At 43.0% G+C, this 16,971-nt stretch overlaps 1 protein-coding gene across 1 annotated transcript in view; it reads left to right on the top strand.

Moving 5' to 3' along the window:
* The first annotated feature begins 494 nt into the window (after nucleotides 1-494).
* The window catches only part of CDH2 (cadherin 2), a 207,972-nt gene continuing 191,495 nt past the window's right edge, over nucleotides 495-16,971 (top strand). The window contains exon 1 of the mRNA XM_037032397.1: nucleotides 495-1,460. Within this exon, the coding sequence (XP_036888292.1) occupies nucleotides 1,401-1,460 (60 nt within the window). The 5' untranslated portion in view covers nucleotides 495-1,400. The remainder of the gene's footprint in view (nucleotides 1,461-16,971) is intronic.

Here is a 16,971-nt window from a genome sequence, read left to right as displayed (position 1 = left end):
AATGGGCTTTGCCTGCGTCGTCAGTTCGTGATGTCTGCCCCGGCCTAGAAAAATTATCTAGCTCCAAAGAATGACAAAACAGAAACAGAAGCGTGCATTACGCTACCAAAGAGGCATCTCCCGCCCCTTTGGCCCCCTGCCCTGCACCCTCATTTCTAATCTCTCACCGATTCCTCCTTACGGTCCAAAGAGGAACCTGTCACCAATCAAGTTCCTGAGCAAGTTATTTCTCACGGCCCCTCCACCTGCTGGGGCGGTGTTCTGCGAACCCCAGGCTTCCCTCCGGCGACAACCCCCACCCGTGGGTTGCAGCAAAAACGGGGCGCTCTGGCAGGGCGGGGGCGGGCGGCTGCGGTGGATCCGGCCGGCTACCGCTGCAGCTTGGTGGCCTCCGATTGGCCACGATGCGGGCGGGGAGGCACGGCGGGGGAGGGAGGGGAGGGAGGCGAGGGCGGGCGGCGGCAGCGGCGGGCGGGGATAGGAAAGGGGAGAGGGCCGCGCAGCCGGGCAGCGCGTGCGGCTAGAGCGGGGAAAGCGCGGTGGTGGCGGTGGCCTGGTCGCGTTAGCGGATGCAGAGCGGAGTGCGCCGCGGCACCAGGGAGTGGGGCGGCGCGCGCATTGAGCGCAGGGCGAGGACCTGCGCGCAGGCGGCAGGTTCGGCAGCGCACGCAGCTTCGCGGGACGGAGCCTTGGTGGTAGTGGTCAAGCCGTCCTCCGATTTCACCTCCGCGCGGTGAACAATCTTCAACTCGCCCGGGGGACCGGAAGGGGGAGCGCAGAAGCGTCCCTCAGCCCCCACGCAGACCAGACGCCAGGCGGCGGGACTGCTACCCTTTGTAGGCGCAGCGCGCAGGACACCGAGTGCCCTCCCTGCGGCGCTCTCCCAGGAGTCTTAGTCGTGGCGAGCGGACTTGGAGAGGGTACCCGGAGGGGGGAGAAAAAAAACACAAGCCCGAAACCTCGCGTTGCGGAGCTCCTGCTCCACTTCCACCTTCACATCCTACACCGGCCAAGGTCCCTGCTGCTGCCGCCTGCATCCCTCCCGGCTTCCGCTGCGCTTTGGGCCACACCAGAATCGCCTGCGCTGCCTCCGCGGCCGCCTACTGAAACACACACCCTCACACGCACTCCCGCCTTCTCCTCCGCCCCCTCCCCAGCCCCTTGATCTCTCGGTCTGTTTTATTACTCCTGGTGCGAGTCCCGCGGACTCCGTGGCCCGCTATTTGTCATCAGCTCGCTCTCCATTGGCGGGGAGAAGAGAGCAGCGGAGAAGGGGGTGGGGTGGGGAGGAGAAGGGAAGGGGGTGGAAACTGCCTGGAGCCTTCTCTCCGCGCTGCTGTTGGTGCTGCTGCTGCTGCCGCCGCCGCCTCCGGCTCCTTGCTCGGCCCCTCTCCGCCTCCATGTGCCGGATAGTGGGAGCGCCGCGGACCCTGCTGCCGCTGCTGGCGGCCCTGCTTCAGGTACCCGGCGGTCCCTCGGGCGGGCCGCGAGTTGGGTGGGGTGAGCCGGGAGGCACCGGGTCCCTTTGTTCCCCGAGCTGCTGCGGGGCCGGGCTGTGCACCCGGGAAGGGAGGTGCGGCACCGCGAGGCCGGGAGCTGCGCAGACTGGAGGCTCGGGCAGGGCGCAGGGTCAGGGCTGCTGGGGCCAGCTGGTCTCTCGCGCCTCTCCTGGCAGGTCACGAAGAGGCGATCTCAGGCCCCTTCTGGTCCTCCTTTGGGGCTGGGCGAGTTCGCGGGGCTGACCCTAGGCAGCAGGGCGAGGTAAGATAGCAGTCCTGTTTTGCAGTTTTTCGCTCCTCGAATTGCACTTTTCCCCATTTTCTGTTTATTTATTTCTGCAGGGATGACTCTCGACTTTGCAGTAGCAATGCTCACTCTGGTGTCTTAGTTACGGGACTTGCCTCCACCCCACCCCACCCCACCCCCCTGGCACCCGAGCGTCTCCGGGTGCCCTAAGTCTCCACTGTCCTATTGTCTTTATCCCAGCCCAGAGTTGCCTCCTATTCTTGCTCTTTTCCCCTCACAATTTGCTATGTCGGTCCCATCTGGGGAAAGAAAGCCTCACCCCTTGCCTCTAGGACTCTATACGGATCACCGCCTCAGCACCTAGCCCTGGCCCGCATGCTCCTTATCCCGTCTAGAGGGGAGAAGTTCCGTTACTTGGCTATTATTCCTCTCTCTCGGTCCGGCTGCCTCTTCCCTGCAAGTGCCCGGGGACGCCTTCGCCAGAACCCTTCGCACTTTTCTTGCTTTCAGAAGAGTGTCAGCTAGCCCCTTCTTGGAATCGGTATTAGGAGGGTCCTCCGCGGCAGGAAGCACCTGCTCCGCCCGCCGATCGCCCAACTTCACCGCCGCGTCCGTCCGGAGAATGCCCCGAGGTTCCTCTCTGCCAGCTAGCAAAGTCCCGGGAAGAGACGCCGCGCACCTCCGCCTTAACCCCTGTGTTTGGTGGGGACCGGCTGGGGGTCTTGAGTCTGTCCCCTCCAGCAGTGGGGTCCCGGAGCTGCTGCAGGAGAGGGGCGTGTCGGGCCTCATTGCGAGCTGGGGTCTCCGGGGAAATCCGCCCAAGAGGGCCCCCTTGAGTACAGCCAGCTCTTGGGGGTGGCCAACCGGTGGCAGCTCTGAAAAGTGCGGGCGCGGCTTGGAAGTGTCACTGCACTGGGGGCGGCCGGGGCAGGGACAGATGGTTGTGGATCACCAGGTCTTGGTTTTCACGGGTCAGGGCCTGGCGCTCTCCAGCCTGAGGAAAGGGGGCTGCGGGCACCAGGAGCAGGGTAGGGCCGACGCCCGCGGTCCCTTGCGCTTTCTCCCACCGCCCCCTAGAGGGGTTTGGGCCGCGGCCGCTCGGAGCCCTGTCCATGGTGCGCGGAGGAGCGGTTCGCCGGGCCCAGTCCGGCTCCGCGCTCTCCCCCCACCAGTCGTGCTCTCCCACTTTCCACCGCTCTCCTTCCCACTGTCTCTGGCGGCCCGTGTCCCGTCGTTCCTTTCTGCTTGAGTTTCTGCTTTTGTTTTTCGTCTCCTGCTGGTCTTTCTCTCTCCCCTTCCCCCACTGGTCAGAACGCCCCCCTTGCCTCTACTCCGGACTCTGGGATTTCAGAACGGTTAGACTAGACATTTTTGGCTTCTGCTGTTTTGGAGAGTGGATGGAATTTCTTTTAACTTGGAGGAGGAGACCTGCCAATCACTTGCTAACAAAAGTACCTCCTGTTATAAAACCGCCCTTTATTCTTGGAGCACACTCTTCCTTCTTTCACCTCCTGTCACTTCATTTATCGTTTTTTTCCTTTGAAAATGGGGTTTCTTAAATAGGTAAGGGTAAGAAGGACAAAAGTGCTACTTCAAATGTTTGAGGTTAAGGGGAAGATAAACTCAAATCCTGGGCATCTCAGATATATTCTTTAGGAAAAAAAAACAAAGGAACTGTTATAAATAAAAAATCTTATTTCTAGATGTATTGTTTTAGCACGTAAGATATCATCAGAGCACGAGTCCAGCGGTAGATGGTATATGTTCACTAACTTTTTGATCTGAAAGTTTTAATTGAATACAGTACAGTGAATTTAGGACTGGAGGAGACAATTAATACCTTGGGATTTAGTGTGGTACCACCGGATCAATTTCATTTCCTCTTATACTCCTTTATGTTGAAGTCAGGTGTGAAATTTGGAGGTCATTTACATTTTTCCATAGGTATTTTTAAATGCCATTCATAAATGTGAAGTATCAGGCGTATCTTTTCCATAGTAAGATCTTTTCAGTGTCTTCTAGATGATATGTTGACTTTTATAAACCTTCAGGGAAGGGGAAATTATAGCTTTGTCATCAAGGTTTTTTTTTGCCATCTGATAATTCATGGATGAAAGTGAAGCAATAACACTGAATGATGTGCAAGGTCATTAGGATTGGAAAGAGCAGTTTGTGCAACATGAGTTTGAGGGTTGTGTGCACCACGTGGATTGTACAACTGAGATTAGAAATGACTTTGTGCTAATGGTCTGCCTCACACACCGGAATTACAGAGATCTGTCTGCAATGTGAAAATGGCCCCTCTGCAGTCATCTGCTGTTAAAAGTCTAGTGTTCTTCAGGCCAGACTAAGGAGCCAAGAGTTTTAGAAAAGAGAATGAGTAGGTTACTAGTGTAGATACAGAGCAAACTTATTTTTTCAGGCCACTTAAATAAGAATAATTGATTATTCAGTAGAACTTTATGCCTTTACTTGTCACCTGAAGTGTACCCTGTTTTACTTTGAACACTTTGTATTCCACCTTGAGAGCTTCTTTATTAGTTTTACTATAGAATTACGTAGATTTAAATGTTAAAATTTATTCTGCTCTTTCTCATTTTAACTTGAGGTATTAGTATTGTCCTTCCCATTTAAAGAGAGAATTCGAGCATTAAAATTCACTGATTAAAGGATACCACAGAGTTACTGTAAGCTCTCCTTTTAAGTTATACAAGTGACTTTCAAATCCATGAATAGATTTATCATCAGGGGAAAATCAGTTTTACTTTTACTACCTAACAAATAATTAATCGATTAGGAATCTGTTTCCTAGTTCACATTTTAATTGCATAACTCTGTTGTTTTTTATTTGAATGACTTGCATGTGTTATGATGCATCAAGGACATCACCTTAATGCCCAGAAATAGTCTAGATTCATAATCTGAACACATAGGTCCAGCATTCAACCTTAGATGAAAACATATGGAAAAAAATGCATTACCCATGGATGATTTTCATCCCTTTAGGTATAGACTTTGAAGAGTTAATATTCAGTAGGTGACACCTGTGTAAAAAGAAGCTTTTTTAGGGTATGATCATCTAAGATGCATTAATCATTTAAAGTATAGAAAGGTATGTCTTTACTTGATTTTATGTGTCTTTGTTACAAGTTCTTGTGAAAGTAAGGAGAGTTAACATAGTTGATGTTCACAGTTTATTCTACTTATTGGACGTGGTTATGTGTATCTTTCCCCTTTTCTTGTGGTCGTTACTAGTAGATGGTGCATTGCAAACACACTAGGTATGGCTTGAAAAATAATTTGTGTATCCTAAAATATTTCACAGGCATGTTTTAAAATTTAATATATATTCATATATAATATTGTAGGCCTCAGTTCCAAGTTCAGAATTTATTTACAGAGCATACTCTTTGACTTTCATTTTTTGATTAAATCTGCTTTGACCTTCTAAATGTTGGGGCTGAGACTTTAAGAGGAAATTCTTTTGAGATCATGGTTTTTCACATGTAGAGACTAAAGTCTTCTTGGAACAGATTATTTTGGTGACAGTGCATTGCACCAAACTGTCCTTAATTTCCTATTTCATTAAAAATCTTCAATTCTTAAATCTGTATTGCCTCATTAAGCTTTAGGGTTATTAATTGGGAAATGTTAAGACTCAAAGCAACAGTTAATCTTGCTTTAAAATTCCTTTTAAAAACATTCTAAGTAACTCAAATTCCCATACTGTTTTCCAAGGTATAGTCTCAAGTTAGAAGAGTGATTTTTCAAATCAGAGCTGTTATTTAAGAAATGTAGTGTTTGTGCATACACTCTTGTTTTGCCCAAGTTAACATTATTCAAATTTTTTCTTTTGGCTCAAATACAAAAAGTAATCAAGTTTAAGCACTGCAGAGACTTGTGGTGAATTTTATCAACCATTTGAAATGTGATAGATTTGAAATTTGGGTTTTATAATTTGAGTATTTTGTATCTTCCATCAGTATACCTTCCAGAGCCTAAATATTTTCAAGTTGGGTTAAGAACTATAATTGAAACATAATTTGTACAAACAAATCATTATGCCTCACATTTCCCTTTTTTTCTTACTAAAACTTGTTTTGCCTTAAATTTTCAGCAAATTATGTCGGTTAATTTGAATAGCTACTAGTCTTTGTATGTTTAGCTAAATGTAGATAAATTTTAATTAAACAACCCTATTCATGTCTGGCAGATAAATGTTTTAGTAAGAGCTGTATCTTCTACATACATAGAGTAATGGGTTTAAAGCAGATGGAAGAAGGTGAATTTAGGAGCTAAATAGGAACTTGGAAAGATTTGGGCATAAAGATTACAATTTGTGTTATAATACAATTTTTAAATGAAAATTTAGGCTCACATAAACACTGCTCAGTTTTTCTTTCTTGTTACTCTCTGCAGTACTGAGTATACTTTCTTTTCTGAGCTCCTGGGTATACTTACTGCACCAACCCATTTTCAGGAGTTGTACATATATACATACAACATACGTGCTATATGCTGAGGGCTACTGTTCTATACGTGTGTCTCCTCCAACATTTATTTCAAGTTGACATTAAGTGTCAATTAATAGTTAATCGATACCTTTGTGTGTGTCACCAAGGTGGTTTGGGCACCAAGAGTATTATAAATGTGTCTGCAAATGAGCTGCCCTTACATAGGATCAAGGGCAAGAGCTAGTGGCAAGGGCAGGAAGTTGGGGTTATAATCTAGTCCAGATGTGGTTTGACCTCATAAACTCTCGTAACATCTTTCTTCTCAGTGTTAAAACCTTGGACCTGGTTGGGTTAGTTCATCTCTAAGGGACTCTTCAGTGACTCTTGCAGATACTTAAAAACAGCCCAGATATGCCTCTTTTTCAAAGACTTTGGAATAACTTTAATTTTTAACCCGAAGTGCAGGGATTTTCAGGTATGCACCATGGTAGAATGCGACCTTAGGGTTATTAACAATAGTTTATTATATATGGTAGGTTAGAAGTTCTCTGTGTTTTTATATGCTTGGCTTTTAAGCAAGCATATAAAAACACATTTTTTCATTGGCTATATTGCTTTTACCACAAAAGGTAAATTTGGTGTAGAGAGGGGCTGGTTTAGCTTAAAGAAAGGGAAGTGTAATATTAAGAATAAAAAATTATCTATTTTGTTTTTTTGTACTTTAATGTTTTTTGAGAGAAGATAACCTTCATGAGAATCACCGAATTCAGTGCTATGGGTCAGCATTAACGATACAGCCCTTTGACCTAGCAAGTCCTGCTCTGGTTATTTTTCTATAGATGTATTTGTGCCAGGATATACACGTGTTGTGTATTCCTATGCAAGGATATGCACTGAGGCATTTTTCAAAAATGATTACACAAGATTGGATTAGTTGATCTCTGAAAACCCATCACTAGGAACCTGTTTAATCAATAATGGTAATGTGTAGTTAAATTTGAGAACCATTACTGTGTGGAATAAAACATTTTAGTTCTTGTTCCAGAACAAGAAAATGGTTGTTCAACTACCCAACGTTTTTGACATAATGGTGGACCTAGAACAGCTACCAGGAAGGACAGTTAGAATAATCAGCAGGATTCCAGGGCTTCTGAATGAAGAGAAGCTGGACAGAGACCACGGATAGAAGCTGTGCCTGCAGGACAGAAAATCAGAAAAAGTAGAAAAAAGATAAAGATTACTTAAACTAACACTAGAACATTCTTAAGTCGAGTTGAGAGCAGTCTATAGCAGGGTGATCTATAAGTAGTTCCAAAGGAAGATTGGCTAAATTAATGGATAGTTAAATAATAGATAAGTTTCCGTGTTGTATCATGGAATGACCACACTGTGCTGAGTTATCTGTGCCTGAGAGATTAGACTAGTTGGCTGAGCCATTGTGATATTTCTTACATTCTCTTGGCTGGTTGGATATTTATTTTTTCTTCTGTTCAGATGTGAACGTAGCCTAGTGGGCCTTACTAGTGTCTAGAACTTGAAGTACGGAAGAACGTTAGTATAAGATGTTCTGATCTCCTGCCTAGATGAAGTAAACTATTTAACTTGGGTTTTTCCCAAGAAGCATTGGGAGGACTAGTTTTGTAATGCTTTTAAAACAGCTTGAGCTATTTAAAAGGAGGTGCTATTTTAAATACCATATGGCATTCATAATAGAGTAATGTAGGGAGGTGCTTAATCCATGATCTTCTCTTAGGTTTTCTTTTACAAAATATTATTACCTATAATCAAAACATAAATACTGGAATAATGTACTTATGTAGTTCTCTATATTGGGATTTTAATATTGGTTTTCATGTTAATTTTAAAAATTGACCATGGTGTACTTGTGCACAATTACATATTATAGTTTTAATATTGATTTGTGTTAATTTTTTCAACAGTTACTTCACCATCATAATTTAAACCCAGAACCCCTCCCCCCAATTGTGATATATTTTTAATGTTTTAATGGTTTGGGGAAGTAGTAAAAAAAGTTAACTAAAGGGGCTTGATTTAGAATCTTTAATGTTCCAAAAGTTGCTAGCACTGGAATGTGAAATCACTTTTTTCTTGATTATTAAAATAACTTTTGAGTTTATTCAGGTTTCTTGCATTATATATAGCATGCTTGTGCTAGTAGTTTCAGTAAGGGTTCTAAAGATTGCCCTTTTGGTTTTTTGTACATATGCAGTTCTGAGACACTTCACAATCTATTTTGTTTTTAGTAGTCATCATTAGTTCATTCATGTAACTCTGAGGAGCACGGGTGCCAGGGCAAACCATGGGAACTTTAGGTATTTGCTGATAACGCTTCAAGTCCTTTAAAAAAAATAAACAAACCAACAATGTCTGGTAGTACTAACCTCAAAACGAAATATTTTTAATTTCAAAAAGGGAAACTAATATGTTATCTCAGTTAGTTATTCTGTGACTCTGGGAGGTAGGTGGCTTTATTCCCCTTTTAGAAATGGTGAGACCGGAACTCCAGCATTTTGACTATTATGAGAATCCCAAGGAAATTCATGTCCGTAGAGGTGAGCCTGATTCAGAGCCCATAGTTCTCTCTTCCCAGAATGGGGCCCTTTTAATACAGTACTTTGGGAATGAATATCACATAATTGAAATTTCTCTCTACTGGATTGATTAAAAAATTTTAAATAGTAAACTTTTCAGCTACAGTCTTTATTTAATCTTGACCTTAAATATTTTTAAATTTATTTTGTAATTTGAAGCAAAAATTTAATGGTTGGTTAGGACTTTCCCTTATTTTAGAAATATGTCCTCTTAGAGAAAGAGGAAAAACATCTTTGGGAAATGATTCATAGTCAGTTTTATAATGTTCTTCAAATTGTCTTGATCATCAAATAATAGACTGATAAGTGCTCAAATAGTAATTCTTTCATCTGAATCCTGGAACTTAAAAATACTCCCCAAGAGCCTGTAGAAACTTTCAAGGCTATGAATGATTTTTTTCCACATTCTTTTGTGTGAAATGAAATTCAAGATTTTCCATCACTCCATTTTGAAATGTTTTCATGTTTAATGGCAACTTTTTTGTGTTTGAATAGTTCTAATCACTTTTTTCCCCACAAATGAAATTATTTGGCATCTTTTAAAATATATGAGACCTTTCCAGAAAGTATTCATCCATATAATATGAAAAAGAGACATTTATTGAAGATACAAGATACAAGACACTTTGTACATAGGACAGTGATGTCCTAGTACCCTTCAAAGTAGGCACCTTGGGACTTAACACAGTTCTCCCAATTGCCATCAGCTGCCTTGTCATGTTGTTCTAAATCTCCTTGATGGTCTGAAATATCTTCCATCTCAAAGGTAATTTTAGTTTTGGGAAAATCCAGAAGTAGCAAGGCACCAAATCTTGGTTGTAGGGGGGCAGAGTCACCTGAATAGTTTGATGTTTCACCAAAAAACTGCGTGAAATATGATGCCAGTCACCAGTTGCTCATAGCCACAGACTTCTGAATCATCCAAATAGTTTCTGCAGAGGGATGCTTAAACTTAATGCAAAATATGGTACAGATTTGTTGCTCTACTTGCTTAGTTATTTTAAATGCCAGGGCCACACAGTACACATGCTCACTCAATGGTGTCTACCACTTTCACTGACGAGTACAGTGAAGTCATCACTGTTCACACATGCGCATTCCAGTCCAGTTTCCTTGGCTGCCAGGTTACATCGATGTCACACAGACCATTCTCGTTATATTAACAATGGTTGGACTTTTTCTGGACAGACTTTGTATATGTACATACCTCAAAAGAATGTAGTACAGACAGGGTCCTGTGAATGTTTTGTGCGGTGACTGAGTACAGACACTAAATTTGTGTCTGCTGTTGTGAAAACCTAGAACTCTGTTGTTTGTGACTTGACCTACAAGGGAGGACCCCCAAAACAGAATTTATTTATAAAAGTTGTGTATTTGTTCTTACATGTTTAAACTTCAGTCACCTCCAAAGTACTCCCCATTTAATGCAATACAGCTATCGAGACATTTTTTCCACTCAAAACATTTTTGACCTTGTCGATTTTGATGCCTTTCAGTGTTTCTGCCAATTTTTGTTTCATCTCTTCTGTGTTGGCACAATGTTTTCCTTTGATGATATTTTTCATCCAGGTAAACCAAAAAAAGTTGCTCAGGGTGAGATGGGGTGAATAGGGAGGGTGGGGCATGGGAGTTACGCTGTTTTTTGGTCATAAACCACTGAACACTCCGTCCAGTGTGGGCAGGTGTGCTTGTAAAGCACCCATTATGAAAGGGACAAACACATGGAAAGAGTCTTTCAAAAAAATCCACTGAAGCCAAATGCAGCCTCTCACAACAACACCAGTTGGCACACTGATATAGATGGGTTCTTAGAACACTCACCTAGCAGGAGAAATTGGTACTACAAGGGGCTTGCCCTTCAGAAGACAATTCCGTATTTTGGATGTGGATGGATACATTTGGCTGGACTGTAATATCCAACAATATCACTGTTAGTTGATTGGGGAACTATTAAGTAAACCCTGAAATAAATGACTAAAAAACATTAATTTTATTAAGTTTAAAGGGAATATAATCCACTCCTGCTTAACATAAACCTTTAATAAACTAGAGACTGAGATCACCTTAATTTTTCTTTTGTTGTCTTAATTGGTTAACACCATGGCTCAGAGACTGCAGTTTATTCTTGATGGCTTTCTGGTACAGTAAACAATGAAAAATGTGATTTGTGCAGCCAAAATATTAGCCATTTACAGGTCCTTGGGCACCCACCCCCAGTTGCGTCTGTGTGGTGCCAACATCTTCACGAGTGGTTTCTCATGTCCTGCTTCCCATGTTATAGTTTAGAGAATTAAAAGTTTGAAGTTTACACAAACATCATTGACACATGCACACTTACAGTTTATAGAAGTATCGGTTGTGTGCAGGGAAGTGTACATACAGTGGATAGCCTGCTGAATGTTCACAAATTGAGCCTACTGTTGAATCAGCAATCAGTCCGTCACGGCATCAGCAGCACCCAGGAGTTGACTTCTTCCAGTCTGAATCTTCCCCAAATGCAAACTATTTACTTGATTCCTAATAGCATAGATCACTTGGCTTTGCTTGCTTTTGTACCTCGTCTGGTGATATACTGCACTGCATTCCTTTTGGGGTCTTGCATCTTCCACTGAATTTATAAAATCGTTCATGTATTTGTGTCATATTTTTTATTAGTCACCAAAAATAGGAAAGACTCATTGACTCCATAGAAATACCTGGAAAGTTAAGGAAGTTGAAAAAAATTAAAGAACAAAAAATCAATAGATGGATTGTTTCATTGCAGCTAAAGTTCACTTGCGTGTTTATGGCATAGAGTCATAAAATACGTTTTGTGGGTTTTCCTACTTAGATGTCTTTTCCTATACTTCTGGAAATTTGGCAATATTGTTCCAAATATATTTGGAATTCAGTAAGTTACAGCCTGTCTTTATGAGGAGGATGGAAGCAAAGACCTAAATGCCTTTTTGACTTGAAGCCTTCATGCAGAATGTTTGAGTGTTAACAGATTCCAATCTAAGTGATGCTTCTTAATACCTTCCCTGAGCTTAATAGTGACCCACTTACTTCTTAATGAGGCCTTACCTGGATTTATTTTTAATTTCAGAAAAGTTAAATTGAGGGGTTATAATTCCACAAACAGCTAGTTTTCTCGGCTGTTCAGTGCATCTTTGGGTAGCATTGACATGCTTTTGTATTTGTTTAGTGTTTTTTTTTAAGGATCCGAGAGGTTACTGTGAAGAATGCTGAGTGCATACCTGTCCCGAGGTCTTTCTTTCTAGAAGCCCTGACTCTCCATTTATGACGGTTGCTGAGTACCTCTCGATTCCATGTGGAGGATGCTATGCAGAATGATGACTAAGGAATCAAATTCCAGAAGTAATGGCCCACCAACGATTGTTAGCTTAAGACAGCTCTAATTTATTTATATTCTGCACATGTGGACTTTATTTTAAAATATTTAAAAAAGTTGTACACATTGTTGGCCTTAGCTTATTGGTATGTAATTTGTATTTTTGTTTCATTCCTACATACAGTTTTTCTAGCATAAAAGTAATCGTTTGCACAGTATTTGTGTTTTTGGCATTACATTTTATTTACAGTTTTGTTTTTCTGTTTGGCAGGTAACTAAGAACATTTAGGAAGAATATTATAACCTTTGATTTCATTTACAAATTAATTAAAATTAAGTACCTTGTAAATGGAACTGAGTTATTCCATGATTGGGGTTATGATTTTACCTTTATTTGAGGCAGTCTCCATGGAGCTATGTTTTAAAGAGGGATAGTGGTATATTTAAATGTGGAGAAGAATGGGTTATCTGCAGATGACTTATAACATTTTATGCCCTAAAATACAAGCATTTTGGAAAACAGGTTATTTTTTTAGTATTTGCCATTAGTATTGGATATTATCATGATTCTGAATCTTTATTTTCCCTGAGCCTTCGTTTTTCATAATTAAGATAAACAAATACCTAAAAATAATATGGAAGGTGTTTCTGGAGTACTGTTCTTTGGTAGGTGAGCCAGAATGTAGGTTGAAACCACCCTCCTCCAAACAGTCTTCCCAAGCCTCATGCTATATCCCATTATATTTACCTGTTTATATTTTCCCATACAGATATTTTACTTTTTGGAAATTTATTTTTGTATATAGTATGAGATAGTGGGTCTTGTTTTAGTCCCTCCCCCCCCCCCCGATTTTGTATACATAAGACATGAGCGACTATCATTTGCCAAATAAAATCTATTTCTATTTTTCTGAGCTGAAATGCTTCATTTATTAAATACAACATGTCTGTAGATTTTTAAATCTCATTCTTTTTCTCTCTTCAGTTTTAGCGATTTAGTTGCTTAGAGGGCAGTGCAGTACAATGGTTAGGAGTGGGAACTTGGCTCTAGATGACCTGCAGTCTGTGCTCTGGTGCTGACACTTGGTTGTGGTCGAATCTGGATGGCATATCGACCTTTCTGTCCACCCCTCAGTGTGCCCTTTTGTAATGTGGGAGTAGTAAAGAGTACGAATCATAAAGTTGTCATGAAGAGTGAATGAGTTCATATGTGTATGTGTATTTATACACAAACATATATAAATACATGAAAGCACTTGTGGCGTTAGTGGAGGTAGATTCATTGTCCTTGTAGACACTGATGACTTATTAACAGATAGATGCAGAAAATGTAGCTTTTAACTTAGTTTCATCTTACCCTAATATTGACGCTTCTCTTTTTAGTAACGTGTCTGCCGGGCACTGTTTTAAGTATTTTGCAGGTGTTAACTCATTAACTGATGAAGCAAGGATTCACACGTCCGCAGCCTAATGTCAGAGTGTGTGCTCCTAGGCTTGACATTTGTTTAAATGCAGGTAGACAAATAAAGGCAGGATTGGCATCTTGTTCTGTCTTGTGTATGCATGAAGTTCAGCCTTTTAAAAAACTTCTGTTGTGAAATGCTATACCTGTAGAGGCACACAGAAAGCGTATGTGCACAGTGGAAGCAATAATTAAAGTATACAGACTGTGTCCGTTTAACCACCACCACCCAGGTTTAGGAAATAGAACATCACCATTGCCTTGGAAGCCTCCAGAGCCCTGTTCCTCTCTTCCTCGTAGAGGTAACCGCTATTTTTATTTTTCTAATAATTATTCCTTGCTTCTCTTTATAGTTTTACCATCTCTATGTATATTTTATGTGTATATAGAGGTGTTTATATAAGTGTAAATACAGTATGTCATGCATATTTGTTTATAAATGTACAGTTCATATGTGTGTTTATGTGTGTGTACATACATGCAATTTTTTAAATGTTCCTCTACTCAGCATTATGTCTACAGGATTCATTCAGTTGAGTTGTTTAGCTGTAATTTGTTCACTTTCACCGCTCTAGGGCTTCGCATGCTCTGAATACGGTACAATTTACTCAATTTGTCGTTGATGGGCTTGTGTGTGTGTGGTCAGAGTGTTGCTGCTGTGAACATTCCTGTGCATGCCGCCTGGGCATAAGTGCCAGGAGTACTCCAGGGCTGCTTTCCCAAACTCTAGCTTGCACAAAGCTTGCCTGGCATCGCGGTAAACACAGACGCCTGGCCCCACTCCCGCCCCCTGAATTTCTGATTTCAGTAAATCTGCAGTGGACCCTAAGAATTTGCATGTCTAGCATGCTTCCAGGTAATGGAATGCTGGTCTGCTCTGAACTACATACCGAGGAGTAGAACTGTAGCCTTGCTGGGTAGCGAGCTGCGTGCGTGTGCATCTTCACTAGCAAATTTGGCCTTTTCTTCTTCCTTGAGCTCTCTGTCTGAACCCTGACCTAGCGGGTGAGGTTTGTAACTTGTCTGTCTCTTCCTCGGGCTGTTTGTTTCTCATTCCCTTTGTGTAACATCTTTCAGTTATGGTTTGTATGGTGTGTTTCCGAGGATTGTGAACCTTCTTGAAAGCAGATTGATTTGATTAAATCTACTATTTGCTGGGAGTTTACTCTGTGACCGGCCAAGCACTTCACGTGCATTGTCTCATGCAGTCCTCACGTCAGCCCCTGAGATATCTTATCATCATCCCGTTGGCAAAAGTCTGAACAAAGTCTGAACAAAGTCTGGCGTAAACCATTTACCCAAAGGCACACACACCCCTAGGAGGTGGCCAGCCAGGTGGGAAACGGGGAAGAAGATAAGTGTCCATTCAAGATTTTGGAGGATGGCAGTCTGGAGGAGGATCTGGACTTTAGAATGAGGACTTAAAAGATCTCAGTTTTAAGGAACAAACTTTGGCCCTGTGGGCGGGAAAATCTAACAAATTGAGCCAATCTAACAGATAAGCTACCTCAAATGGAAGTTGGCAGTTTTTGTCACTGGCCACGTGGCCCCTGGGTGGTGATTTTAAGAGATGAAAGTGACTGATGAGTAGTTCATGGTTCTGTGATTTCAGCATGGCCCAGAACTGTATTTAGCCAGGAATCCAGAGTTACCTGTGACTTTCTGTTCCCAGCCCATTGACTCCTGGAACAATGGAAGAATCGTGGTTGTCTCTTCTCGGACCTGTAGTGTCCAGCTGTCCTAGTGGCCTTGTGGCCCTGCTGACAGTAGGAGAATTTTTTGACCTGGCTCCTTTTTTGATCTCTTAGCTTTGGCCTTTAAGTAGTAATAGTGAGTCTCTATAGGTAATTTTGGTGTCTTTGAAGGGACTTAGTAAACAGTGCTTCTGATCCATCTAACTTCTGAACAAATAAAACAAGGGAGTAAGCAGACAGAGAACTAAAATACAACCTTTATTACTGATAAAGACAAGATTGGAGAATGCGGCTTAAACGTGTCGGGTCTCAGAATGAACCCCCCCGACCGGGCAATGCTGGGTGAGGGCAGGCCTCCCCAGTCCAGATCCTGCCACTGTAAATTCACCTATAGCATAATGATCTTCACACGACATGGGCAAGCTGGCCCCCAGCAGAGAAGGGGTTACTGGGGTTGGGGGTGTGGGGGACTGGGTTCTGTAGGCCCGGTTATGTCACCCAAACCTGCCAGAGGGGTTGACAGAGGTCGGGAGTGGTGTGGCTAGTGTAGTGCTCTCTACGTGGAAGTAGGGAAAATAAGGGTTCCACGAAACCTTCCCCAGATTTTGGATTAAACATCGAGTTTATTTTCTTAACCATCAAGTGTATGCTCCCCTGGAAGCGTGGCGATTACCCTCAGAGGGGGGGGGGGGGAGATGGGCTTTTTGTAAGGACAGTTTTGCTTCCAACCTCGTGGAGTCTTAGATGATCTATAGCTTCACTATTTACAGAGTCCTCAAGCCACTGCATGGCAGTGGTCATGCAGCCTGCAGCATTAGAACCCAAACCATTCCCAGTTCGCAAAGAGTTATCCTAGGCAAAAGCATCATGACCCCAGAAACTGTCCTGAAGTGTCCCAAAGACCAAAGCAGAGAGCCAATAATAAGTAAGGGAGGGGCTCACAGTGGGCAGAGAACACCTTCCCTGGTTTAGCTTTTCCTGAATGCTAAGCCTCCTGCACTGATCCTTGACCTTTGAACTAAACACAAAGTTCAAAGGGGAGATGCTGGATGAGAAAGAAAGGTACCTGGAAAAGAATGGGGATTGCCGCCATCGGACATTTCTGAATCTTGCACGTAAGTGGCGGTATCTCAAACACTAGCTTTCTGAGAAAAAAAATCCCAGAATGCTGGGGTGGACCCCTCCTCCCCAGGTATATACAAAGTGCTAAATTTGACCTCCCATTGGGAGCCTCTCCCTGAGGAGTTTTGGTGTGTGACCAGCGTATCCAAACCTCCTACTTTGCCTTCCCCTGTGAGCTCCCTGAGACGGACAGCCTGGCGCTGTCACCAATGTGGGCCCTGGCGAGTGGTCCACTGGGGACATGCGGCCTTGGGAGCAGGTGTTTTCTGTCTCGTGCCACGTTGGCTCTTTCCATGCCACTTGCTCTGGGGTTGCTTTGGCTAAAGCAGACCCTCAGCAAGGGAAGATTTCCCCTTCATTTGTAAAGACCAGCCCAGACCCCATGGTGGAGGCTGACCCTTGAGCCTGTGGTCAAGCTATGAGAATCCTTAGGGCTCTTAAACTCACTGTCATTGAAGAGCAGCAAACATTGTTCAGCTTACTTAGTCATTAGGCAATAGTTGTTGAAATAATCCCCATTTCTTGTGCCTCAGCTGTCTCTGCTTATTCA

The sequence above is a fragment of the Sturnira hondurensis genome, unplaced genomic scaffold (assembly GCF_014824575.4).
Source record: "Sturnira hondurensis isolate 20B ecotype Veracruz unplaced genomic scaffold, ASM1482457v3 Scaffold0001872, whole genome shotgun sequence".
In the NCBI taxonomy this organism is placed as follows: domain Eukaryota; kingdom Metazoa; phylum Chordata; class Mammalia; order Chiroptera; family Phyllostomidae; genus Sturnira; species Sturnira hondurensis.
The sequence above is the reverse complement of the archived record's forward strand: the minus strand, read 5'-3'. Positions and strand labels throughout refer to the sequence as shown.